The 27422-nt window shown below is 50.9% G+C and overlaps 1 protein-coding gene across 1 annotated transcript in view; it reads left to right on the top strand.

The window, feature by feature from the left end:
- The window catches only part of MYCBPAP (MYCBP associated protein), a 107279-nt gene extending 80090 nt beyond the window's left edge, over window positions 1-27189 (top strand). The window contains exons 18-19 of the mRNA XM_075261798.1: window positions 26316-26498; window positions 27054-27189. Of these exons, the coding sequence (XP_075117899.1) occupies window positions 26316-26498; window positions 27054-27155 (285 nt within the window). The 3' untranslated portion in view covers window positions 27156-27189. The remainder of the gene's footprint in view (window positions 1-26315; window positions 26499-27053) is intronic.
- Window positions 27190-27422: the final 233 nt, after the last annotated feature.

Below are 27422 nucleotides of genomic sequence, written 5' to 3' on the forward strand. Positions count from 1 at the left end.
GCGTCATCTAGAGGTAGCTCGGAGCTTGTAGGTACGGCGTCATCTAGAGGTAGATCAGAGCTTGTAGGTACGGCGTCATGTAGAGGTAGATCAGAGCTTGTAGGTACGGCGTCATCTAGAGGTAGATCAGAGCTTGTAGGTACGGTGTCATCTATAGGGAGCTCAGACCTTGTAGGTACGGCGTCATCTAGAGGTAGCTCAGAGCTTGTAGGTACGGCGTCATCTAGAGGTAGATCAGAGCTTGTAGGTACGGCGTCATCTAGAGGTAGATCAGAGCTTGTAGGTACGGCGTCATGTAGAGGTAGATCAGAGCTTGTAGGTACGGCGTCATCTAGAGGTAGATCAGAGCTTGTAGGTACGGCGTCATGTAGAGGTAGATCAGAGCTTGTAGGTACGGCGTCATCTAGAGGTAGCCCGGAGCTTGTAGGTACGGCGTCATCTAGAGGTAGATCAGAGCTTGTAGGTACGGCGTCATCTATAGGGAGCTCAGAGCTTGTAGGTACGGCGTCATCTAGAGGTAGCTCGGAGCTTGTAGGTACGGTGTCATTTAGAGGTAGCTCAGAGCTTGTAGGTACGGCGTCATCTAGAGGTAGATCAGAGCTTGTAGGTACGGCGTCATCTAGAGGTAGATCAGAGCTTGTAGGTACGGCGTCATGTAGAGGTAGATCAGAGCTTGTAGGTACGGCGTCATCTAGAGGTAGATCAGAGCTTGTAGGTACGGCGTCATGTAGAGGTAGATCAGAGCTTGTAGGTACGGCGTCATCTAGAGGTAGATCAGAGCTTGTAGGTACGGCGTCATCTATAGGGAGCTCAGAGCTTGTAGGTACGGCGTCATCTATAGGGAGCTCGGAGCTTGTAGGTAAGGCGTCATCTAGAGGTAGATCAGAGCTTGTAGGTACGGCGTCATCTATAGGTAGATCAGAGCTTGTAGGTACGGCGTCATCTATAGGTAGATCGGAGCTTGTAGGTACGGCGTCATGTAGAGGTAGATCAGAGCTTGTAGGTACGGCGTCATCTAGAGGTAGCTCGGGCTTGTAGGTACGGCGTCATCTATAGGTAGCCCAGAGCTTGTAGGTACGGCGTCATCTAGAGGTAGATCAGAGCTTGTAGGTACGGCGTCATCTATAGGTAGATCGGAGCTTGTAGGTACGGCGTCATGTAGAGGTAGATCAGAGCTTGTAGGTACGGCGTCATCTAGAGGTAGCTCGGGCTTGTAGGTACGGCGTCATCTATAGGTAGCCCGGAGCTTGTAGGTACGGCGTCATCTAGAGGTAGATCAGAGCTTGTAGGTATGGCGTCATCTATAGGGAGCTCAGAGCTTGTAGGTACGGCGTCATCTAGAGGTAGCTCGGAGCTTGTAGGTACGGCGTCATCTAGAGGTAGATCAGAGCTTGTAGGTACGGTGTCATCTAGAGGTAGATCAGAGCTTGTAGGTAGGGCATCATCTAGAGGTAGCTCGGAGCTTGTAGGTACGGCATCATCTATAGGTAGCTCAGACCTTGTAGGTACGGCGTCATCTAGAGGTAGTCCGGAGCTTTACGGCGTCATCTAGAGGTAGATCAGAGCTTGTAGGTACGGCGTCATCTATAGGGAGCTCGGAGCTTGTAGGTACGGCGTCATCTATAGGGAGCTCGGAGCTTGTAGGTACGGCATCATCTATAGGTAGCTCAGACCTTGTAGGTACGGCGTCATCTAGAGGTAGATCAGAGCTTATAGGTACGGCATCATCTATAGGTAGCTCAGAGCTTGTAGGTACGGCATCATCTATAGGTAGCTCAGAGCTTGTAGGTACGGCGTCATTTATAGGTAGCTCAGAGCTGGTAGGTACGGGATCATCTATAGGTAGCCCGGAGCTTGTAGGTACGGCGTCATCTATAGGGAGCTCAGAGCTTGTAGGTACGGCATCATCTTTAGGTAGCTTAGAGCTTGTAGGTACGGTGTCATCTAGAGGTAGCTCAGAGCTTGTAGGTACGGTGTCATCTAGAGGTATCTCAGAGCTTGTAGGTACGGCATCATCTATAGGTAGCTCGGAGCTTGTAGGTACGGCGTCATCTATAGGTAGCTCGGAGCTTGTAGGTACGGCGTCATCTAGAGGTAGCTAAGAGCTTGTAGGTATGGCGTCATCTAGAGGTAGATCAGAGCTTGTAGGTACGGCATCATCTAGAGGTAGCTCAAAGCTTGTAGGTACAGGGTCATCTAGAGGTAGCTCGGCGCTTGTAGGTATGGCATCATCTAGAGGTAGCCCGAAGCTTGTAGGTACGGCATCATCTAGAGGTAGCCCGGAGCTTGTAGGTACGGCATCATCTAGAGGTAGCCCGGAGCTTGTAGGTATGGCATCATCTAGAGGTAGCTCGGAGCTTGTAGGTACGGCGTCATCTAGAGGTAGCCCGGAGCTTGTAGGTACGGCATCATCTAGAGGTAGCCCAGAGCTTGTAGGTATGGCATCATCTAGAGGTAGATCAGAGCTTATAGGTACAGCGTCATCTAGAGGTAGATCAGAGCTTGTAGGTACGGCGTCATCTATAGGGAGCTCAGAGCTTGTAGGTACGGCGTCATCTAGAGGTAGCTCGGAGCTTGTAGGTACGGCGTCATCTAGAGGTAGATCAGAGCTTATAGGTACGGCGTCATCTATAGGGAGCTCAGAGCTTGTAGGTACGGCGTCATGTAGAGGTAGATCAGAGCTTGTAGGTACGGCGTCATCTAGAGGTAGATCAGAGCTTGTAGGTACGGCGTCATCTAGAGGTAGATCAGAGCTTGTAGGTACGGCGTCATCTAGAGGTAGATCAGAGCTTGTAGGTACGGCGTCATGTAGAGGTAGATCAGAGCTTGTAGGTACGGCGTCATCTAGAGGTAGATCAGAGCTTGTAGGTACGGCGTCATCTATAGGGAGCTCAGAGCTTGTAGGTACGGCGTCATCTAGAGGTAGCTCGGAGCTTGTAGGTACGGCGTCATCTAGAGGTAGATCAGAGCTTGTAGGTACGGCGTCATCTATAGGGAGCTCAGAGCTTGTAGGTACGGTGTCATGTAGAGGTAGCTCAGAGCTTTGTAGGTACGGCGTCATCTAGAGGTAGCTCAGAGCTTGTAGGTACGGGATCATCTATAGGTAGCTCAGAGCTTGTAGGTACGGCGTCATCTATAGGAAGCTCAGAGCTTGTAGGTACGGCATCATCTTTAGGTAGCTCAGAGCTTGTAGGTACGGCGTCATCTAGAGGTAGATCAGAGCTTGTAGGTACGGTGTCATCTAGAGGTAGATCAGAGCTTGTAGGTACGGCATCATCTATAGGTAGCTCAGAGCTTGTAGGTACGGCATCATCTATAGGTAGCTCTGAGCTTGTAGGTACGGCGTCATCTAGAGGTAGATCAGAGCTTATAGGTACGGCATCATCTATAGGTAGCTCAGACCTTGTAGGTACGGCGTCATCTAGAGGTAGATCAGAGCTTATAGGTACGGCATCATCTATAGGTAGCTCAGAGCTTGTAGGTACGGCATCATCTATAGGTAGCTCAGAGCTTGTAGGTACGGCGTCATCTATAGGAAGCTCAGAGCTTGTAGGTACGGGATCATCTATAGGTAGCCCGGAGCTTGTAGGTACGGCGTCATCTATAGGAAGCTCAGAGCTTGTAGGTACGGCATCATCTTTAGGTAGCTCAGAGCTTGTAGGTACGGTGTCATCTAGAGGTAGCTCAGAGCTTCTAGGTACGGTGTCATCTAGAGGTATCTCAGAGCTTGTAGGTACGGTGTCATCTATAGGGAGCTCAGAGCTTGTAGGTACGGCGTCATCTATAGGGAGCTCGGAGCTTGTAGGTACGGCGTCATCTAGAGGTAGATCAGAGCTTGTAGGTACGGCATCATCTATAGGTAGCTCAGAGCTTGTAGGTACGGGATCATCTATAGGTAGCCCGGAGCTTGTAGGTACGGCGTCATCTATAGGAAGCTCAGAGCTTGTAGGTACGGCATCATCTTTAGGTAGCTCAGAGCTTGTAGGTACGGTGTCATCTAGAGGTAGATCAGAGCTTATAGGTACGGCATCATCTATAGGTAGCTCAGAGCTTGTAGGTACGGCATCATCTATAGGTAGCTCAGAGCTTGTAGGTACGGCGTCATCTAGAGGTAGATCAGAGCTTATAGGTACGGCATCATCTATAGGTAGCTCAGACCTTGTAGGTACGGCGTCATCTAGAGGTAGATCAGAGCTTGTAGGTACGGCGTCATTTATAGGTAGCTCAGAGCTTGTAGGTACGGGATCATCTATAGGTAGCCCGGAGCTTGTAGGTACGGCGTCATCTATAGGAAGCTCAGAGCTTGTAGGTACGGCATCATCTTTAGGTAGCTCAGAGCTTGTAGGTACGGCGTCATCTAGAGGTATCTCAGAGCTTGTAGGTACGGCGTCATCTATAGGGAGCTCAGAGCTTGTAGGTACGGCGTCATCTATAGGGAGCTCGGAGCTTGTAGGTACGGCGTCATCTAGAGGTAGATCAGAGCTTGTAGGTACGGCATCATCTATAGGTAGCTCAGAGCTTGTAGGTATGGCGTCATCTATAGGTAGCTCGGAGCTTGTAGGTACGGCATCATCTAGAGGTAGCCCGGAGCTTGTAGGTACGGCATCATCTAGAGGTAGCCCGGAGCTTGTAGGTATGGCATCATCTAGAGGTAGCCCGGAGCTTGTAGGTACGGCATCATCTAGAGGTAGCCCAGAGCTTGTAGGTATGGCATCATCTAGAGGTAGATCAGAGCTTATAGGTACAGCGTCATGTAGAGGTAGCTCAGAGCTTGTAGGTACGGCGTCATCTAGAGGTAGATCAGAGCTTGTAGGTACGGCGTCATCTAGAGGTAGATCAGAGCTTGTAGGTACGGCGTCATCTAGAGGTAGATCAGAGCTTGTAGGTACGGCGTCATGTAGAGGTAGATCAGAGCTTGTAGGTACGGCGTCATCTAGAGGTAGATCAGAGCTTGTAGGTACGGCGTCATCTATAGGGAGCTCAGAGCTTGTAGGTACGGCGTCATCTAGAGGTAGCTCGGAGCTTGTAGGTACGGCGTCATCTAGAGGTAGATCAGAGCTTGTAGGTACGGCGTCATCTAGAGGTAGATCAGAGCTTGTAGGTACGGCGTCATCTAGAGGTAGATCAGAGCTTATAGGTACGGCGTCATCTAGAGGTAGATCAGAGCTTGTAGGTACGGCGTCATCTATAGGTAGCTCAGAGCTTGTAGGTACGGCATCATCTATAGGTAGCTCAGAGCTTGTAGGTACGGCGTCATCTAGAGGTAGATCAGAGCTTATAGGTACGGCATCATCTATAGGTAGCTCAGAGCTTGTAGGTACGGCATCATCTATAGGTAGCTCAGAGCTTGTAGGTACGGGATCATCTATAGGTAGCTCAGAGCTTGTAGGTACGGTGTCATCTAGAGGTAGATCAGAGCTTGTAGGTACGGTGTCATCTAGAGGTAGATCAGAGCTTGTAGGTACGGCATCATCTATAGGTAGCTCAGAGCTTGTAGGTATGGCGTCATCTATAGGAAGCTCAGAGCTTGTAGGTACGGCATCATCTTTAGGTAGCTCAGAGCTTGTAGGTACGGCATCATCTATAGGTAGCTCAGAGCTTGTAGGTACGGCATCATCTATAGGTAGCTCAGAGCTTGTAGGTACGGCGTCATCTAGAGGTAGATCAGAGCTTATAGGTACGGCATCATCTATAGGTAGCTCAGACCTTGTAGGTACGGCGTCATCTAGAGGTAGATCAGAGCTTATAGGTACGGCATCATCTATAGGTAGCTCAGAGCTTGTAGGTACGGCATCATCTATAGGTAGCTCAGAGCTTGTAGGTACGGCGTCATTTATAGGTAGCTCAGAGCTTGTAGGTACGGGATCATCTATAGGTAGCCCGGAGCTTGTAGGTACGGCGTCATCTATAGGAAGCTCAGAGCTTGTAGGTACGGCATCATCTTTAGGTAGCTCAGAGCTTGTAGGTACGGTGTCATCTAGAGGTAGCTCAGAGCTTCTAGGTACGGTGTCATCTAGAGGTATCTCAGAGCTTGTAGGTACGGCGTCATCTATAGGGAGCTCAGAGCTTGTAGGTAAGGCGTCATCTATAGGGAGCTCGGAGCTTGTAGGTACGGCGTCATCTAGAGGTAGATCAGAGCTTGTAGGTACGGCATCATCTATAGGTAGCTCAGAGCTTGTAGGTACGGGATCATCTATAGGTAGCCCGGAGCTTGTAGGTACGGCGTCATCTATAGGAAGCTCAGAGCTTGTAGGTACGGCATCATCTTTAGGTAGCTCAGAGCTTGTAGGTACGGTGTCATCTAGAGGTAGATCAGAGCTTGTAGGTACGGTGTCATCTAGAGGTAGATCAGAGCTTATAGGTACGGCATCATCTATAGGTAGCTCAGAGCTTGTAGGTACGGCATCATCTATAGGTAGCTCAGAGCTTGTAGGTACGGCGTCATCTAGAGGTAGATCAGAGCTTATAGGTACGGCATCATCTATAGGTAGCTCAGACCTTGTAGGTACGGCGTCATCTAGAGGTAGATCAGAGCTTGTAGGTACGGCGTCATTTATAGGTAGCTCAGAGCTTGTAGGTACGGGATCATCTATAGGTAGCCCGGAGCTTGTAGGTACGGCGTCATCTATAGGAAGCTCAGAGCTTGTAGGTACGGCATCATCTTTAGGTAGCTCAGAGCTTGTAGGTACGGTGTCATCTAGAGGTATCTCAGAGTTTGTAGGTACGGCGTCATCTATAGGGAGCTCAGAGCTTGTAGGTACGGCGTCATCTATAGGGAGCTCGGAGCTTGTAGGTACGGCGTCATCTAGAGGTAGATCAGAGCTTGTAGGTACGGCATCATCTATAGGTAGCTCGGAGCTTGTAGGTACGGCATCATCTAGAGGTAGCCCAGAGCTTCTAGGTATGGCATCATCTAGAGGTAGATCAGAGCTTATAGGTACAGCGTCATGTAGAGGTAGCTCAGAGCTTGTAGGTACGGCGTCATCTAGAGGTAGATCAGAGCTTATAGGTACGGCATCATCTATAGGTAGCTCAGACCTTGTAGGTACGGCGTCATCTAGAGGTAGATCAGAGCTTATAGGTACGGCATCATCTATAGGTAGCTCAGAGCTTGTAGGTACGGCGTCATCTATAGGTAGCTCAGAGCTTGTAGGTACGGCATCATCTATAGGTAGCTCAGAGCTTGTAGGTACGGCGTCATTTATAGGTAGCTCAGAGCTTGTAGGTACGGGATCATCTATAGGTAGCCCGGAGCTTGTAGGTACGGCGTCATCTATAGGAAGCTCAGAGCTTGTAGGTACGGCGTCATCTTTAGGTAGCTCAGAGCTTGTAGGTACGGTGTCATCTAGAGGAAGATCAGAGCTTGTAGGTACGGTGTCATCTAGAGGTAGATCAGAGCTTATAGGTACGGCATCATCTATAGGTAGCTCAGACCTTGTAGGTACGGCGTCATCTAGAGGTAGATCAGAGCTTATAGGTACGGCATCATCTATAGGTAGCTCAGACCTTGTAGGTACGGCGTCATCTAGAGGTAGATCAGAGCTTATAGGTACGGCATCATCTATAGGTAGCTCAGAGCTTGTAGGTACGGCATCATCTATTGGTAGCTCAGAGCTTGTAGGTACGGCGTCATTTATAGGTAGCTCAGAGCTTGTTGGTACGGGATCATCTATAGGTAGCCCGGAGCTTGTAGGTACGGCGTCATCTATAGGAAGCTCAGAGCTTGTAGGTACGGCATCATCTTTAGGTAGCTCAGAGCTTGTAGGTACGGTGTCATCTAGAGGTAGCTCAGAGCTTGTAGGTACGGTGTCATCTAGAGGTATCTCAGAGCTTGTAGGTACGGCGTCATCTATAGGGAGCTCAGAGCTTGTAGGTACGGCGTCATCTATAGGGAGCTCGGAGCTTGTAGGTACGGCGTCATCTAGAGGTAGATCAGAGCTTGTAGGTACGGCATCATCTATAGGTAGCTCAGAGCTTGTAGGTATGGCGTCATCTATAGGTAGCTCGGAGCTTGTAGGTACGGCGTCATCTAGAGGTAGCTCAGAGCTTGTAGGTATGGCGTCATCTAGAGGTAGTCCGGAGCTTGTAGGTACGGCGTCATCTAGAGGTAGATCAGAGCTTGTAGGTACGGCGTCATCTATAGGGAGCTCAGAGCTTGTAGGTACGGCGTCATCTAGAGGTAGCTCGGAGCTTGTAGGTACGGCGTCATCTAGAGGTAGATCAGAGCTTGTAGGTACGGTGTCATCTAGAGGTAGATCAGAGCTTGTAGGTACGGCGTCATCTAGAGGTAGATCAGAGCTTGTAGATAGGGTGTCATCTAGAGGTAGCTCGGAGCTTGTAGGTACGGCATCATCTATAGGTAGCCCGGAGCTTGTAGGTACGGCGTCATGTAGAGGTAGCTCTGAGCTTGTAGGTACGGTGTCATCTAGAGGTAGATCAGAGCTTATAGATACGGCGTCATCTATAGGTAGCCCGGAGCTTGTAGGTACGGCGTCATCTAGAGGTAGTCCGGAGCTTTACGGCGTCATCTAGAGGTAGATCAGAGCTTGTAGGTACGGCGTCATCTATAGTGAGCTCGGAGCTTGTAGGTACGGCGTCATCTATAGGGAGCTCGGAGCTTATAGGTACGGCATCATCTATAGGTAGCTTAGACCTTGTAGGTACGGCGTCATCTAGAGGTAGATCAGAGCTTATAGGTACGGCATCATCTATAGGTAGCTCAGAGCTTGTAGGTACGGCATCATCTATAGGTAGCTCAGAGCTTGTAGGTACGGCATCATCTATAGGTAGCTCAGAGCTTGTAGGTACGGCGTCATTTATAGGTAGCTCAGAGCTTGTAGGTACGGAATCATCTATAGGTAGCCTGGAGCTTGTAGGTACGGCGTCATCTATAGGGAGCTCAGAGCTTGTAGGTACGGCATCATCTATAGGTAGCTCAGAGCTTGTAGGTACGGCGTCATTTATAGGTAGCTCAGAGCTTGTAGGTACGGGATCATCTATAGGTAGCCCGGAGCTTGTAGGTACGGCGTCATCTATAGGGAGCTCAGAGCTTGTAGGTACGGCATCATCTTTAGGTAGCTCACAGCTTGTAGGTACGGTGTCATCTAGAGGTAGCTCAGAGCTTGTAGGTACGGTGTCATCTAGAGGTAGATCAGAGCTTATAGGTACGGCGTCATCTATAGGTAGCCCGGAGCTTGTAGGTACGGCGTCAGGTAGAGGTAGCTCTGAGCTTGTAGGTACGGTGTCATCTAGAGGTAGATCAGAGCTTATAGATACGGCGTCATCTATAGATAGCCCGGAGCTTGTAGGTACGGCGTCATCTAGAGGTAGTCCGGAGCTTTACGGCGTCATCTAGAGGTAGATCAGAGCTTGTAGGTACGGCGTCATCTATAGTGAGCTCGGAGCTTGTAGGTACGGCGTCATCTATAGGGAGCTCGGAGCTTATAGGTACGGCATCATCTATAGGTAGCTTAGACCTTGTAGGTACGGCGTCATCTAGAGGTAGATCAGAGCTTATAGGTACGGCATCATCTATAGGTAGCTCAGAGCTTGTAGGTACGGCATCATCTATAGGTAGCTCAGAGCTTGTAGGTACGGCATCATCTATAGGTAGCTCAGAGCTTGTAGGTACGGCGTCATTTATAGGTAGCTCAGAGCTTGTAGGTACGGGATCATCTATAGGTAGCCTGGAGCTTGTAGGTACGGCGTCATCTATAGGGAGCTCAGAGCTTGTAGGTACGGCATCATCTATAGGTAGCTCAGAGCTTGTAGGTACAGCGTCATTTATAGGTAGCTCAGAGCTTGTAGGTACGGGATCATCTATAGGTAGCCCGGAGCTTGTAGGTACGGCGTCATCTATAGGGAGCTCAGAGCTTGTAGGTACGGCATCATCTTTAGGTAGCTCACAGCTTGTAGGTACGGTGTCATCTAGAGGTAGCTCAGAGCTTGTAGGTACGGTGTCATCTAGAGGTAGATCAGAGCTTATAGGTACGGCGTCATCTATAGGTAGCCCGGAGCTTGTAGGTACGGTGTCATCTAGAGGTAGCTCGGAGCTTGTAGGTACGGCGTCATCTATAGGTAGCTCAGAGCTTGTAGGTACGGCGTCATCTATAGGGAGCTCGGAGCTTGTAGGTACGGCGTCATCTAGAGGTAGGTCAGAGCTTGTAGGTATGGCGTCATCTAGAGGTAGTCCGGAGCTTGTAGGTACGGCGTCATCTAGAGGTAGCTCAAAGCTTGTAGATACAGGGTCATCTAGAGGTAGCTCGGAGCTTGTAGGTATGGCATCATCTAGAGGTAGCCCGAAGCTTGTAGGTACGGCATCATCTAGAGGTAGCCCGAAGCTTGTAGGTACGGCATCATCTATAGGTAGCTCAGAGCTTGTAGGTACGGCATCATCTAGAGGTAGCCCGGAGCTTGTAGGTATGACATCATCTAGAGGTAGCCCAGAGATTATAGGTACGGCGTCATCTAGAGGTAGCCCGGAGCTTGTAGGTACGGCATCATCTAGAGGTAGTCCGGAGCTTGTAGGTATGGCATCATCTAGAGGTAGCTGGGAGCTTGTAGGTACGGCGTCATCTAGAGGTAGATCAGAGCTTGTAGGTACGGCGTCATCTATAGGGAGCTCGGAGCTTGTAGGTACGGCGTCATCTAGAGGTAGATCAGAGCTTGTAGGTACGGCGTCATGTAGAGGTAGCCCGGAGCTTGTAGGTACGGCATCATCTAGAGGTAGATCAGAGCTTGTAGGTATGGCATCATCTAGAGGTAGTCCGGAGCTTGTAGGTATGGCATCATCTAGAGGTAGATCAGAGCTTGTAGGTACGGCGTCATCTAGAGGTAGATCAGAGCTTGTAGGTAGGGCGTCATCTAGAGGTAGCTCGGAGCTTGTAGGTACGGTGTCATCTAGAGGTAGATCAGAGCTTATAGATACGGCGTCATCTATAGGTAGCCCGTAGCTTGTAGGTACGGCGTCATCTATAGGTAGCCCGGAGCTTGTAGGTACGGTGTCATCTAGAGGTAGCTCAGAGCTTGTAGGTACGGCGTCATCTATAGGGAGCTCAGAGCTTGTAGGTACGGCGTCATCTATAGGGAGCACGGAGCTTGTAGGTACGGCGTCATCTAGAGGTAGATCAGAGCTTGTAGGTACGGCATCATCTATAGGTAGCTCAGAGCTTGTAGGTACGGCGTCATCTATAGGTAGCTCGGAGTTTGTAGGTACGGCGTCATCTAGAGGTAGCTCAGAGCTTGTAGGTATGGCGTCATCTAGAGGTAGTCCGGAGCTTGTAGGTACGGCGTCATCTAGAGGTAACTCAAAGCTTGTAGATACAGGGTCATCTAGAGGTAGCTCGGAGCTTGTAGGTATTGCATCATCTAGAGGTAGCCCGAAGTTTGTAGGTACGGCATCATCTAGAGGTAGCCCGGAGTTTGTTGGTACGGCATCATCTAGAGGTAGTCCGGAGCTTGTAGGTACGGCGTCATCTATAGGGAGCTCAGAGCTTCTAGGTACGGCGTCATCTATAGGGAGCTCGGAGCTTGTAGGTACGGCGTCATCTAGAGGTAGATCAGAGCTTATAGGTACCGCATCATCTATAGGTAGCTCAGAGCTTGTAGGTACGGCATCATCTAGAGGTAGTCCGGAGCTTGTAGGTATGGCATCATCTAGAGGTAGCCCAGAGACTATAGGCACGGCGTCATCTAGAGGTAGCCCGGAGCTTGTAGGTACGGCATCATCTAGAGGTAGTCCGGAGCTTGTAGGTATGGCATCATCTAGAGGTAGCTGGGAGCTTGTAGGTACGGCGTCATCTAGAGGTAGCTCGGAGCTTGTAGGTACGGCGTCATCTAGAGGTAGCTCGGAACTTGTAGGTACGGCATCATCTATAGGTAGCCCGGAGCTTGTAGGTACGGCGTCATCTAGAGGTAGATCAGAGCTTATAGATACGGCGTCATCTATAGGTAGCCCGGAGCTTGTAGGTACGGCGTCATCTAGAGGTAGTCCGGAGCTTTACGGCGTCATCTAGAGGTAGATCAGAGCTTGTAGGTACGGCGTCATCTATAGGGAGCTCGGAGCTTGTAGGTACGGCGTCATCTATAGGGAGCTCGGAGCTTGTAGGTACGGCATCATCTATAGGTAGCTCAGACCTTGTAGGTACGGCGTCATCTATAGGTAGCTCAGAGCTTGTAGGTACGGCGTCATCTATAGGGAGCTCAGAGCTTGTACGTACGGCGTCATCTATAGGGAGCTCGGAGCTTGTAGGAACGGCGTCATCTGGAGGTAGATCAGAGCTTGTAGGTACGGCATCATCTATAGGTAGCTCAGAGCTTGTAGGTACGGCGTCATCTATAGGTAGCTCGGAGCTTGTAGGTACGGCGTCATCTAGAGGTAGCTCAGAGCTTGTAGATACAGGGTCATCTAGAGGTAGCTCGGAGCTTGTAGGTATGGCATCATCTAGAGGTAGCCCGAAGCTTGTAGGTACGGCATCATCTAGAGGTAGCCCGGAGCTTGTAGGTACGGCATCATCTAGAGGTAGCCCGGAGCTTGTAGGTATGGCATCATCTAGAGGTAGCCCAGAGATTATAGGTACGGCGTCATCTAGAGGTAGCCCGGAGCTTGTAGGTACGGCGTCATCTAGAGGTAGCCCAGAGCTTGTAGGCATGGCATCATCTAGAGGTAGCTGGGAGCTTGTAGGTACGGCATCATTTAGAGGTAGTCCGGAGCTTGTAGGTATGGCATCATCTAGAGGTAGCTGGGAGCTTGTAGGTGCGACGTCATCTATAGGGAGCTCAGAGCTTGTAGGTACGGCATCGTCTATAGGGAGTTCGGAGCTTGTAGGTACGGCATCATCTAGACGTAGATCAGAGCTTGTAGGTAGGGCGTCATCTAGAGGTAGCTCGGAGCTTGTAGGTACGGCATCATCTATAGGTAGCCCGGAGCTTGTAGGTACGGCGTCATCTAGAGGTAGTCCGGAGCTTTACGGCGTCATCTAGAGGTAGATTAGAGCTTGTAGGTACGGCGTCATCTAGAGGTAGATTAGAGCTTGTAGGTACGGCGTCATCTATAGGGAGCTCGGAGCTTGTAGGTACGGCGTCATCTATAGGGAGCTCGGAGCTTGTAGGCACGGCATCATCTATAGGTAGCTCAGACCTTGTAGGTACGGCGTCATCTATAGGTAGCTCAGAGCTTGTAGGTACGGCGTCATCTATAGGTGGCTCAGAGCTTGTAGGTACGGGATCATCTATAGGTAGCTCAGACCTTGTAGGTACGGCGTCATCTATAGGTAGCTCAGAGCTTGTAGGTACGGCGTCATCTATAGGTAGCTCAGACCTTGTAGGTACGGCATCATCTATAGGTAGCTCAGAGCTTGTAGGTACGGGATCATCTATAGGTAGCCCGGAGGTTGTAGGGACGGCGTCATCTATAGGTAGCTCAGAGCTTGTAGGTACGGTGTCATCTAGAGGTAGCTCAGAGCTTGTAGGTAGGGTGTCATCTAGAGGTAGATCAGAGCTTGTAGGTATGGCGTCATCTATAGGTAGCTCGGAGCTTGTAGGTACGGCGTCATCTAGAGGTAGATCAGAGCTTGTAGGTATGGCGTCATCTAGAGGTAGATCAGAGCTTGTAGGTACTGGCTCTTCTATAGGGAGCTCGGAGCTTGTAGGTACGGCATCATCTATAGGGAGCTCGGAGCTTGTAGGTACGGCGTCATCTATAGGGAGCTCGGAGCTTATAGGTACGGCGTCATCTAGAGGTAGCTCAGAACTTATAGGTACGGCATCATCTAGAGGTAAATCAGAGCTTGTAGGTACGGAATCATTTAGAGGTAGATCAGAGCTTATAGGTACGGCGTCATCTATAGGGAGCCCGGAGCTTGTATGTACGGCGTCATCTAGAGGTAGCTCAGAGCTTGTAGGTACGGCGTCATCTATAGGGAGCCCGGAGCTTGTAGGTACGGCATCATCTATAGGGAGCTCAGAGCTTGTAGGTACGGCATCATCTATAGGTAGCTCAGAGCTTGTAGGTACGGCGTCATCTATAGGGAGCTCGGAGCTTATAGGTACGGCATTATCTAGGGGTAGTCCAGAACTTGTAGGTACGGCATCATCTATAGGGAGCTCAGAGCTTGTAGGTACGGCGTCATCTATAGGGAGCTCGGAGCTTGTAGGTACGGCATTATCTAGGGGTAGTCCAGAGCTTGTAGGTACGGTGTCATCTAGAGGTAGCTCAGAGCTTGTAGGTACGTTGTGATCTAGAGGTTGTCCGGAGCTTGTAGGTACGGCGTCATCTATAGGGAGCTCGGAGCTTGTAGGTACGGCGTCATCTAGAGGTAGCTCAAAGCTTGTAGATACAGGGTCATCTAGAGGTAGCTCGGAGCTTGTAGGTATGGCATCATCTAGAGGTAACCAAAAAAACACACAATCTTCAGCACAAAAAAGGTATTTTTAAAACATAGTTTTTATTTCGAAAACATTAAAAAATAGTACCAGATGTAGAAAAAATAAAGCACTTACATGGTAGATTCCATAAATAAACGCATGTTTTGAGAAGAATCAACAAGCCTACGCGTTTCAGGACATCCGTCCCTTACTCATGGCGATGTACTCAATGTTCAAACCCTCTAAGCGATATAACGGCCAGCACACAGGTGTTAACCCTACATGTGATTACCATTTGATTAAAAACAGCTAAAACCAAAAGAAAACAGGCAAAACCAATGTATACAAATCCTGAGTTTCAAAAATAAAGGCAATCCTACAAAGAGATATCAGCCCAAGAAAGATGGCAGAGTCAATCCACAACATCATCCTCAACAACACAAAAGAGAATAAAGAAAAATAAAGAAAAATAAAGAAAAGAAAAAAAGAAAAAAAACACACAAAAATCGCACGCGATACTATATAGCCACATATAAAACCTATATAGCATGTAAGTAATTGAAAAACAAAACAGACCAAATTGGAAAAAGAAACAAATAACACAAATTCCATAATCCACTTGAATGAGTGATCATGGTCATGTTAACAAAACACAACCCATAAATGTACGTTATTAAATTTGACCACAAAAAGGTACTTACCCCAGCGTGTGAAACAAGAAAGACACCTGAGGATCTTCCTCCTAACACCACAGATCCGAGGCTCACCACAATATGAGAAAAGAAAAGAAGAAAAAGGCGTAATAGAAAAAGAAAGAGTTACCTGGAGAACGGTCACATGACACATCACATGACCGAAACCCGACTGTTGTATCAGAAGGGAGTATACCAATAAATGCGGTCATGTGACACATCACATGATCGGGAACAGACTATTGCATCCAAGATGAGTATACCAATAGATCCGTATGGGAAATCCATCTATGATGTGCACCCTAATAAAGGGATCATCACCCATATACACACACAGCTATTTATTTTGTATCTATTTTTGAATCTGGATTTTGGTCCTATCTCATTTGTTGCACGACCTTGGTTTTGGGAAGTTTCTATTTATTCATGTATTTATTCATTCATCCATTCATATATTTATTTATTTATTCATTCTTTGTTATTATATATTTTGATTAGTATTTATTTCGTTTTTTTTATTATGTTGTTATATATGGGTGATGATCCCTTTATTAGGGTGCACATCATAGATGGATTTCCCATACGGATCTATTGGTATACTCGTCTTGGATGCAATAGTCTGTTCCCGATCATGTGATGTGTCACATGACCGCATTTATTGGTATACTCCCTTCTGATACAACAGTCGGGTTGCGGTCATGTGATGTGTCATGTGACCGTTCTCCAGGTAACTCTTTCTTTTTCTATTACGCCTTTTTCTTCTTTTCTTTTCTCATATTGTGGTGAGCCTCGGATCTGTGGTGTTAGGAGGAAGATCCTCAGGTGTCTTTCTTGTTTCACACGCTGGGGTAAGTACCTTTTTGTGGTCAAATTTAATAACGTACATTTATGGGTTGTGTTTTGTTAACATGACCATGATCACTCATTCAAGTGGATTATGGAATTTGTGTTATTTGTTTCTTTTTCCAATTTGGTCTGTTTTGCTTTTCAATTACTTACATGCTATATAGGTTTTATATGTGGCTATATAGTATCGCGTGCGATTTTTGTGTGTTTTTTTGTTTTTTTCTTTTGTAGGTACGGCGTCATCTATAGGTAGATCAGAGCTTGTAGGTACGGCGTCATCTAGAGGTAGATCAGAGCTTGTAGGTACGGCGTCATGTAGAGGTAGATCAGAGCTTGTAGGTACGGCGTCATCTATAGGTAGATCAGAGCTTGTAGGTACGGCGTCATCTAGAGGTAGATCAGAGCTTGTAGGTACGGCGTCATCTATAGGTAGCCCGGAGCTTGTAGGTACGGTGTCATCTATAGGTAGCTCGGAGCTTGTAGGTACGGCGTCATCTAGAGGTAGCTCGGAGCTTGTAGGTACGGTGTCATCTATAGGTAGCCCGGAGCTTGTAGGTACGGTGTCATCTATAGGTAGCCCGGAGCTTGTAGGTACGGTGTCATCTATAGGTAGCTCAGAGCTTGTAGGTACGGCGTCATCTATAGGTAGCCCGGAGCTTGTAGGTACGGTGTCATCTAGAGGTAGCTCAGAGCTTGTAGGTACGGCGTCATCTAGAGGTAGCTCAGAGCTTGTAGGTACGGCGTCATCTAGAGGTAGCTCGGAGCTTGTAGGTACGGTGTCATCTAGAGGTAGATCAGAGCTTGTAGGTACGGCGTCATCTAGAGGTAGCTCAGAGCTTGTAGGCACGGCGTCATCTAGAGGTAGCTCGGAGCTTGTAGGTACGGTGTCATCTAGAGGTAGATCAGACCTTGTAGGTACGGCGTCATCTAGAGGTAGCCCAGAGCTTGTAGGTACGGCGTCGTCTAGAGGTAGTCCGGAGCTTGTAGGTACGGCGTCATCTAGAGGTAGCTCAGAGCTTAAAGGTATGGCGTCACCTAGATGTAGCCTTGAGCTTCTAGGTATGGCATCATCTAGAGGTAGTCCGGAGCTTGTAGGTACGGAATCATCTATAGGTAGCTCAGAGCTTGTAGGTACGGCGTCATCTAGAGGTAGTCCAGAGCTTGTAGGTACGGCGTCATCTAGAGGTAGTCCGGAGCTTGTAGGTACGGCGTCATGTAGAGGTAGATCAGAGCTTGTAGGTACGGTGTCATCTAGAGGTAGTCCGGAGCTTGTAGGTACGGCGTCATCTAGAGGTAGTCCGGAGCTTGTAGGTACGGCGTCATCTAGAGGTAGTCCGGAGCTTGTAGGTATGGCGTTATTTAGAGGTAGTCCGGAGCTTGTAGGTAGGGCGTCATTTAGAGGTAGCCCGGAGCTTGTAAGTATGGCGTCATCTAGAGGTAGCTCAGAGCTTGTAGGTACGGTGTCATCTTTAGGTAGCTCGGAGCTTATAGGTACGGTGTCATCTAGAGGTAGCTCAGAGCTTGTAGGTACGGCGTCATCTTCAGGTAGTCCGGAGCTTGTAGGTCTTCCTTTGTAAGACTTCTTCTGTAGACTTCCTTCTTCTTCTTCTCCTGACCTTGTCCAGCAAATTCACTAACCACACGTCTGACCTAGGACTGGAGCTGACCTGCTGAACCATCGGTGGACGGCGTGACTATGATAGATTGGGCTTCTTCTCTATCAGATCGTGGCCATGTATATGGGATAGGTTCTCCGTGTATACCCTGTGACTCCCTGATGGGTCACACCCGGTCTATAGTATTTGGGAGCCTTCGCTGTAATTTTTTGTCTCCTCGGTTGAGTGTTCCCCATATTGTCTATGACATCACCTATTAAACTATCTGATGGGGGTGTCCCGATTCCTTGTGACTGGTCTAGGTCCGGTTCCTCTGCGGTCTGGATGAGGTCGGCTGGGGGTCTGCTGTGTATTTGCCCCCACCATGGATACTCCAGGCCTTGTATGTGATCCTGGGAAGGTGATGGTTCTTCTAGTTCATCCAGTTTGGGACCCCCCTGATCAGCTCCAGACACACGAATACCCCCCGGGCTGGTGAGAACAGGCAAAGCAGTGAAGGCAAGATGGAGACTGGATAGTGGAAGGAGAAGGTGGCGAGACATCCATAAGGAGAAGGTGCTCAGCCTATAGGTTGGATATGTCCCGGCCTTGTGTCTGCCGAGTCCTCCCAACCTCTGGCATAAACTAATGGCCTGATGTGAACTTAGCCTTAAAGGGATCTTACAGAATGAGAGGTTTTGTGGCCCCGCCGGGCAATTGTACCCTGCCCTATAAATAATCTGTAAGTCGGGAGAGGTGCGAGGATCCAGGGACATGACTCGTTTCACCCCCGTCCTGACATCATCGTACACTGGCGCCATTTACATGGTGTCGTCTCTACGACAACAGGGGTGTCCTGACTATCCCCAGTGACGGATGTTGTGAGGATTGGGCAGGTTCTGTGTCTCGGGGTGTCTTGACTATCCCCAGTGATGGATGTTGTGAGGATTGGGCAGGTTCTGTGTCTCGGGGTGTCCTGACTATCCCCAGTGACGCACGTTGTGAGGATTGGGCAGGTTCTGTGTCTGGGGGTGTCCTGACTATCCCGAGTGATGGATGTTGTGAGGATTGGGCAGGTTCTGTGTCTGGGGGTGTCCTTACTATCCCCAGTAATGGATGTTGTGAGGATTGGGCAGGTTCTGTGTCTGGGGGTGTCCTGACTATCCCCAGTGGCGGATGTTGTGAGGATTGGGCAGGTTCTGTGTCTCGGGGTGTCCTGACTATCCCCAGTGACGGATGTTATGAATATTGGGCAGGTTCTGTGTCTGGGGGTGTCCTGACTATCCCCAGTGATGGATGTTGTGTGGGTTGGGCAGGTTCTGTGTCTCGGGGTGTCCTGACTATCCCCAGTGACGGATGTTATGAATATTGGGCAGGTTCTGTGTCTGGGGGTGTCCTGACTATCCCCAGTGATGGATGTTGTGAGGATTGGGCAGGTTCTGTGTCTCGGGGTGTCCTGACTATCCCCAGTGATGGATGTTGTGAGGATTGGGCAGGTTCTGTGTCTCGGGGTGTCCTGACTATCCCCAGTGACGGATGTTATGAATATTGGGCAGGTTCTGTGTCTCGGGGTGTCCTGACTATCCCCAGTGATGGATGTTGTGAGGATTGGGCAGGTTCTGTGTCTCGGGGTGTCCTGACTATCCCCAGTGATGGATGTTGTGAGGATTGGGCAGGTTATTTGTCTGGGGGCGTCCTGACTATCCCCAGTGATAGATGTTGTGAGGATTGGGCAGGTTCTGTGTCTTGGGGTGTCCTGACTATCCCCAATGACATATGTTGTGAGGATTGGGCAGGTTCTGTGTCTGGGGGTGTCCTGACTATCCGCAGTGCCGGATGTTGTGAGGATTGGGCAGGTTCTGTGTCTCGGGGTGTCCTGACTATCCGCAGTGCCGGATGTTGTGAGGATTGGGCAGGTTCTGTGTCTCGGGGTGTCCTGACTATCCTCAGTGCCGGATGTTGTGAGGATTGGGCAGGTTCTGTGTCTCGGGGTGTCCTGACTATCCCCAGTGACGCACGTTGTGAGGATTGGGCAGGTTCTGTGTCTGGGGGTGTCCTGACTATCCCCAGTGCCGGATGTTGTGAGGATTGGGCAGGTTCTGTGTCTCGGGGTGTCCTTACTATCCCCAGTGATGGATGTTGTGAGGATTGGGCAGGTTCTGTGTCTGGGGGTGTCCTGACTATCCCCAGTGGCGGATGTTGTGAGGATTGGGCAGGTTCTGTGTCTCGGGGTGTCCTGACTATCCTCAGTGCCGGATGTTGTGAGGATTGGGCAGGTTCTGTGTCTCGGGGTGTCCTGACTATCCCCAGTGATGGATGTTGTGAGGATTGGGCAGGTTCTGTGTCTCGGGGTGTCCTGACTATCCCGAGTGATGGATGTTGTGAGGATTGGGCAGGTTCTGTGTCTGGGGGTGTCCTTACTATCCCCAGTGATGGATGTTGTGAGGATTGGGCAGGTTCTGTGTCTGGGGGTGTCCTGACTATCCCCAGTGGCGGATGTTGTGAGGATTGGGCAGGTTCTGTGTCTCGGGGTGTCCTGACTATCCCCATTGACGGATGTTATGAATATTGGGCAGGTTCTGTGTCTGGGGGTGTCCTGACTATCCCCAGTGATGGATGTTGTGTGGATTGGGCAGGTTCTGTGTCTGGGGGTGTCCTGACTATCCTCAGTGATGGATGTTGTGAGGATTGGGCAGGTTCTGTGTCTCGGGGTGTCCTGACTATCCCCAGTGACGGATGTTATGAATATTGGGCAGGTTCTGTGTCTGGGGGTGTCCTGACTATCCCCAGTGATGGATGTTGTGAGGATTGGGCAGGTTCTGTGTCTCGGGGTGTCCTGACTATCCCCAGTGATGGATGTTGTGAGGATTGGGCAGGTTCTGTGTTTGGGGGGGTCCTGACTATCCCCAGTGACGCATGTTGTGAGGATTGGGCAGGTTCTGTGTCTGGGGGTGCCCTGACTATCCCCAGTGATGGATGTTGTGAGGATTGGGCAGGTTCTGTGTCTCGGGGGGTCCTGACTATCTCCAGTGACGGATGTTGTGAGGATTGGGCAGGTTCTGTGTCTCGGGGGGTCCTGACTATCCCTAGTGATAGATGTTGTGAGGATTGGGCAGGTTATTTGTCTGGGGGCGTCCTGACTATCCCCAGTGATAGATGTTGTGAGGATTGGGCAGGTTCTGTGTCTTGGGGTGTCCTGACTATCCCCAGTGGTGGATGTTGTGAGGATTGGGCAGGTTCTGTGTCTGGGGGTGTCCTTACTATCCCCAGTGATGGATGTTGTGAGGATTGGGCAGGTTCTGTGTCTGGGGGTGTCCTGACTATCCCCAGTGGCGGATGTTGTGAGGATTGGGCAGGTTCTGTGTCTCGGGGTGTCCTGACTATCCCCAGTGACGGATGTTATGAATATTGGGCAGGTTCTGTGTCTGGGGGTGTCCTGACTATCCCCAGTGATGGATGTTGTGTGGATTGGGCAGGTTCTGTGTCTGGGGGTGTCCTGACTATCCCCAGTGATGGATGTTGTGAGGATTGGGCAGGTTCTGTGTCTCGGGGTGTCCTGACTATCCCCAGTGATGGATGTTGTGAGGATTGGGCGGGTTCTGTGTCTCGGGGTGTCCTGACTATCCCCAGTGACGGATGTTATGAATATTGGGCAGGTTCTGTGTCTCGGGGTGTCCTGACTATCCCCAGTGATGGATGTTGTGAGGATTGGGCAGGTTCTGTGTCTCGGGGTGTCCTGACTATCCCCAGTGACGCACGTTGTGAGGATTGGGCAGGTTCTGTGTCTGGGGGTGTCCTGACTATCCCCAGTGCCGGATGTTGTGAGGATTGGGCAGGTTCTGTATCTCGGGGTGTCCTTACTATCCCCAGTGATGGATGTTGTGAGGATTGGGCAGGTTTTGTGTCTGGGGGTGTCCTGACTATCCCCAGTGGCGGATGTTGTGAGGATTGGGCAGGTTCTGTGTCTCGGGGTGTCCTGACTATCCTCAGTGCCGGATGTTGTGAGGATTGGGCAGGTTCTGTGTCTGGGGGTGTCCTGACTATCCCCAGTGGTGGATGTTGTGAGGATTGGGCAGGTTCTGTGTCTGGGGGTGTCCTTACTATCCCCAGTGATGGATGTTGTGAGGATTGGGCAGGTTCTGTGTCTGGGGGTGTCCTGACTATCCCCAGTGACGCACGTTGTGAGGATTGGGCAGGTTCTGTGTCTGGGGGTGTCCTGACTATCCCCAGTGCCGGATGTTGTGAGGATTGGGCAGGTTCTGTGTCTCGGGGTGTCCTTACTATCCCCAGTGATGGATGTTGTGAGGATTGGGCAGGTTCTGTGTCTGGGGGTGTCCTGACTATCCCCAGTGGCGGATGTTGTGAGGATTGGGCAGGTTCTGTGTCTCGGGGTGTCCTGACTATCCTCAGTGCCGGATGTTGTGAGGATTGGGCAGGTTCTGTGTCTGGGGGTGTCCTGACTATCCCCAGTGGTGGATGTTGTGAGGATTGGGCAGGTTCTGTGTCTGGGGGTGTCCTTACTATCCCCAGTGATGGATGTTGTGAGGATTGGGCAGGTTCTGTGTCTGGGGGTGTCCTGACTATCCCCAGTGACGGATGTTATGAATATTGGGCAGGTTCTGTGTCTCGGGGTGTCCTGACTATCCCCAGTGACGCACATTGTGAGGATTGGGCAGGTTCTGTGTCTGGGGGTGTCCTGACTATCCCCAGTGATGGATGTTGTGTGGATTGGGCAGGTTCTGTGTCTCGGGGTGTCCTGACTATCCCCAGTGACGGATGTTATGAATATTGGGCAGGTTCTGTGTCTGGGGGTGTCCTGACTATCCCCAGTGATGGATGTTGTGAGGATTGGGCAGGTTCTGTGTCTCGGGGTGTCCTGACTATCCCCAGTGATGGATGTTGTGAGGATTGGGTAGGTTCTGTGTCTCGGGGTGTCCTGACTATCCCCAGTGGCGGATGTTGTGAGGATTGGGCAGGTTCTGTGTCTGGGGGTGCCCTGACTATCCCCAGTGGCGGATGTTGTGAGGATTGGGCAGGTTCTGTGTCTCGGGGTGTCCTGACTATCCCCAGTGATGGATGTTGTGAGGATTGGGCAGGTTATTTGTCTGGGGGCGTCCTGACTATCCCCAGTGATAGATGTTGTGAGGATTGGGCAGGTTCTGTGTCTTGGGGTGTCCTGACTATCCCCAATGACATATGTTGTGAGGATTGGGCAGGTTCTGTGTCTGGGGGTGTCCTGACTATCCCCAGTGATGGATGTTGTGAGGATTGGGCAGGTTCTGTGTCTCGGGGTGTCCTGACTATCCGCAGTGCCGGATGTTGTGAGGATTGGGCAGGTTCTGTGTCTCGGGGTGTCCTGACTATCCTCAGTGATGGATGTTGTGAGGATTGGGCAGGTTCTGTGTCTGGGGGTGTCCTGACTATCCCCAGTGCCGGATGTTGTGAGGATTGGGCAGGTTCTGTGTCTTGGGGTGTCCTGACTATCCGCAGTGCCGGATGTTGTGAGGATTGGGCAGGTTCTGTGTCTCGGGGTGTCCTGACTATCCCCAGTGCCGGATGTTGTGAGGATTGGGCAGGTTCTGTGTCTCGGGGTGTCCTGACTATCCCCAGTGATGGATGTTGTGAGGATTGGGCAGGTTCTGTGTCTTGGGGTGTCCTGACTATCCGCAGTGCCGGATGTTGTGAGGATTGGGCAGGTTCTGTGTCTTGGGGTGTCCTGACTATCCGCAGTGCCGGATGTTGTGAGGATTGGGCAGGTTCTGTGTCTTGGGGTGTCCTGACTATCCCCAGTGACGGATGTTATGAATATTGGGCAGGTTCTGTGTCTCGGGGTGTCCTGACTATCCCCAGTGATGGATGTTGTGAGGATTGGGCAGGTTCTGTGTCTGGGGGTGTCCTGACTATCCCCAGTGATGGATGTTGTGTGGATTGGGCAGGTTCTGTGTCTGGGGGTGTCCTGACTATCCCCAGTGATGGATGTTGTGAGGATTGGGCAGGTTCTGTGTCTCGGGGTGTCCTGACTATCCCCAGTGATGGATGTTGTGAGGATTGGGCGGGTTCTGTGTCTCGGGGTGTCCTGACTATCCCCAGTGACGGATGTTATGAATATTGGGCAGGTTCTGTGTCTCGGGGTGTCCTGACTATCCCCAGTGATGGATGTTGTGAGGATTGGGCAGGTTCTGTGTCTCGGGGTGTCCTGACTATCCCCAGTGACGCACGTTGTGAGGATTGGGCAGGTTCTGTGTCTGGGGGTGTCCTGACTATCCCCAGTGCCGGATGTTGTGAGGATTGGGCAGGTTCTGTATCTCGGGGTGTCCTTACTATCCCCAGTGATGGATGTTGTGAGGATTGGGCAGGTTCTGTGTCTGGGGGTGTCCTGACTATCCCCAGTGGCGGATGTTGTGAGGATTGGGCAGGTTCTGTGTCTCGGGGTGTCCTGACTATCCTCAGTGCCGGATGTTGTGAGGATTGGGCAGGTTCTGTGTCTGGGGGTGTCCTGACTATCCCCAGTGGTGGATGTTGTGAGGATTGGGCAGGTTCTGTGTCTGGGGGTGTCCTTACTATCCCCAGTGATGGATGTTGTGAGGATTGGGCAGGTTCTGTGTCTGGGGGTGTCCTGACTATCCCCAGTGACGCACGTTGTGAGGATTGGGCAGGTTCTGTGTCTGGGGGTGTCCTGACTATCCCCAGTGCCGGATGTTGTGAGGATTGGGCAGGTTCTGTGTCTCGGGGTGTCCTTACTATCCCCAGTGATGGATGTTGTGAGGATTGGGCAGGTTCTGTGTCTGGGGGTGTCCTGACTATCCCCAGTGGCGGATGTTGTGAGGATTGGGCAGGTTCTGTGTCTCGGGGTGTCCTGACTATCCTCAGTGCCGGATGTTGTGAGGATTGGGCAGGTTCTGTGTCTGGGGGTGTCCTGACTATCCCCAGTGGTGGATGTTGTGAGGATTGGGCAGGTTCTGTGTCTGGGGGTGTCCTTACTATCCCCAGTGATGGATGTTGTGAGGATTGGGCAGGTTCTGTGTCTGGGGGTGTCCTGACTATCCCCAGTGACGGATGTTATGAATATTGGGCAGGTTCTGTGTCTCGGGGTGTCCTGACTATCCCCAGTGACGCACATTGTGAGGATTGGGCAGGTTCTGTGTCTGGGGGTGTCCTGACTATCCCCAGTGATGGATGTTGTGTGGATTGGGCAGGTTCTGTGTCTCGGGGTGTCCTGACTATCCCCAGTGACGGATGTTATGAATATTGGGCAGGTTCTGTGTCTGGGGGTGTCCTGACTATCCCCAGTGATGGATGTTGTGAGGATTGGGCAGGTTCTGTGTCTCGGGGTGTCCTGACTATCCCCAGTGACGGATGTTGTGAGGATTGGGCAGGTTCTGTGTCTCGGGGTGTCCTGACTATCCCCAGTGATGGATGTTGTGAGGATTGGGTAGGTTCTGTGTCTCGGGGTGTCCTGACTATCCCCAGTGGCGGATGTTGTGAGGATTGGGCAGGTTCTGTGTCTGGGGGTGCCCTGACTATCCCCAGTGGCGGATGTTGTGAGAATTGGGCAGGTTCTGTGTCTCGGGGTGTCCTGACTATCCCCAGTGATGGATGTTGTGAGGATTGGGCAGGTTATTTGTCTGGGGGCGTCCTGACTATCCCCAGTGATAGATGTTGTGAGGATTGGGCAGGTTCTGTGTCTTGGGGTGTCCTGACTATCCCCAATGACATATGTTGTGAGGATTGGGCAGGTTCTGTGTCTGGGGGTGTCCTGACTATCCCCAGTGATGGATGTTGTGAGGATTGGGCAGGTTCTGTGTCTCGGGGTGTCCTGACTATCCGCAGTGCCGGATGTTGTGAGGATTGGGCAGGTTCTGTGTCTCGGGGTGTCCTGACTATCCTCAGTGATGGATGTTGTGAGGATTGGGCAGGTTCTGTGTCTCGGGGTGTCCTGACTATCCCCAGTGCCGGATGTTGTGAGGATTGGGCAGGTTCTGTGTCTTGGGGTGTCCTGACTATCCGCAGTGCCGGATGTTGTGAGGATTGGGCAGGTTCTGTGTCTCGGGGTGTCCTGACTATCCCCAGTGCCGGATGTTGTGAGGATTGGGCAGGTTCTGTGTCTCGGGGTGTCCTGACTATCCCCAGTGATGGATGTTGTGAGGATTGGGCAGGTTCTGTGTCTTGGGGTGTCCTGACTATCCGCAGTGCCGGATGTTGTGAGGATTGGGCAGGTTCTGTGTCTTGGGGTGTCCTGACTATCCGCAGTGCCGGATGTTGTGAGGATTGGGCAGGTTCTGTGTCTTGGGGTGTCCTGACTATCCCCAGTGCCGGATGTTGTGAGGATTGGGCAGGTTCTGTGTCTTGGGGTGTCCTGACTATCCCCAGTGACGGATGTTATGAATATTGGGCAGGTTCTGTGTCTCGGGGTGTCCTGACTATCCCCAGTGATGGATGTTGTGAGCATTGGGCAGGTTCTGTGTCTCGGGGTGTCCTGACTATCCGCAGTGCCGGATGTTGTGAGGATTGGGCAGGTTCTGTGTCTCGGGGTGTCCTGACTATCCCCAGTGACGGATGTTGTGAGGATTGGGCAGATGGATCTCAGTCTGTCTGATCCTGTTCTCGGGAGATGTGCCAGTGCTCGGACCGCAGCCATGTAGGGTGTGGCCGTGTTTAGGGGGCTTGTAATCATTATGTGAGGGGCCCAGAGGAGCCCGGGGTGGGGGTGGGGGGTGGTATCTGATTCAGTCTCAGTGTCTGATTGGATGACACTGGGGGTGTCGGACGCTCCCGGAAATCTCCGAATCGATCATTTTATCTTTTTCTCCGCGATTAGGAACGTCCAAACAGCAGAAAACTGAGGGGCAAAGACGAGAAGAAGATCCCGAAGTCATCGGGCCTGGAGAACAAGGAGCCGGCGTCCTCGGGGGAGAGTCTGGAGTCTGCACCTGCCGAGGATCGGCTGAGCCAAGTGGATCCGGTTCTAGAAGAGAAGTATATGGAGAATCTGTACACAGCGGTGCGTCATTGTCCATAGTGTGGGGTGTGCCCAGGTGGAATAACAGAGGAACAGCAGAGAGTTCTAGAAGAAGTGATATCTTACAGGGAATACGAGTATATACTAAGTCAGACCTGTGCGGAGGCTCGGCAGCTTCATGTATACACCCCCCCCCCCCCCCATATATATATATATATACTCTCCCCCTGCCGGGGACGTCTCCACCGATTACTCTTCAGGGATACAGATCTTCTATGGCGTGAAATTACAGAATGATGAGGTTGTATAATGGCCGCCGCACGCCACCTCTGAGTCAGCGCTGCCCGTCCATGTGAGCACTGTGCACATTGCCTTTAATAGCCGTACCTCGTGCTTAAAGGCAATGATTCATGGAAGTAATTACATTTAGTCTGTGGATAATAATCTGTTTGTGACCTTCCCTGGAGGCGGCCATATTGGATGCACCCGGCCCAAGTGTAAGGACTGATGGGAGAGGCGTAGACGGAGCACTAGGGGGCGCTCTAGTAGTCACACTCCTGCCACTGCATCTATAGACCGCTCTCTTCTGTATTTCAGGTCTTCGGGATCCTGGAAGTGATGGTGGATCATCTGGTGCTGGTGGCTGAAGCAGTAAAGCGAGACATGTCAGAAAGCTGCGGGTCGCCGGTCACTCCCTAGGCCTCGTGTTCTGTCATGGAATGGGTTAATATGTGCAGAGTAATAAATGAATAGAATTCCGCTCAGTCTCGTGTCCTGTAGTTATATGGGGGGGGGGTCACTGCAGCCTCTGGTCACATGACCTACCCCGGTATCACTCCTGGAAAACCCCTTTAAGAGGCCGCAGTGCAGGGGAAGGGTCATTGTAATTCCAGCCAATAATAACTGGTTATGGCGGAGACGAGATGCCTGCGGGGTCCGGCCTGTACGTAGTGTAGTGTCAGGTGG

Source organism: Leptodactylus fuscus, unplaced genomic scaffold (assembly GCF_031893055.1).
Source record: "Leptodactylus fuscus isolate aLepFus1 unplaced genomic scaffold, aLepFus1.hap2 HAP2_SCAFFOLD_40, whole genome shotgun sequence".
Taxonomy (NCBI): domain Eukaryota; kingdom Metazoa; phylum Chordata; class Amphibia; order Anura; family Leptodactylidae; genus Leptodactylus; species Leptodactylus fuscus.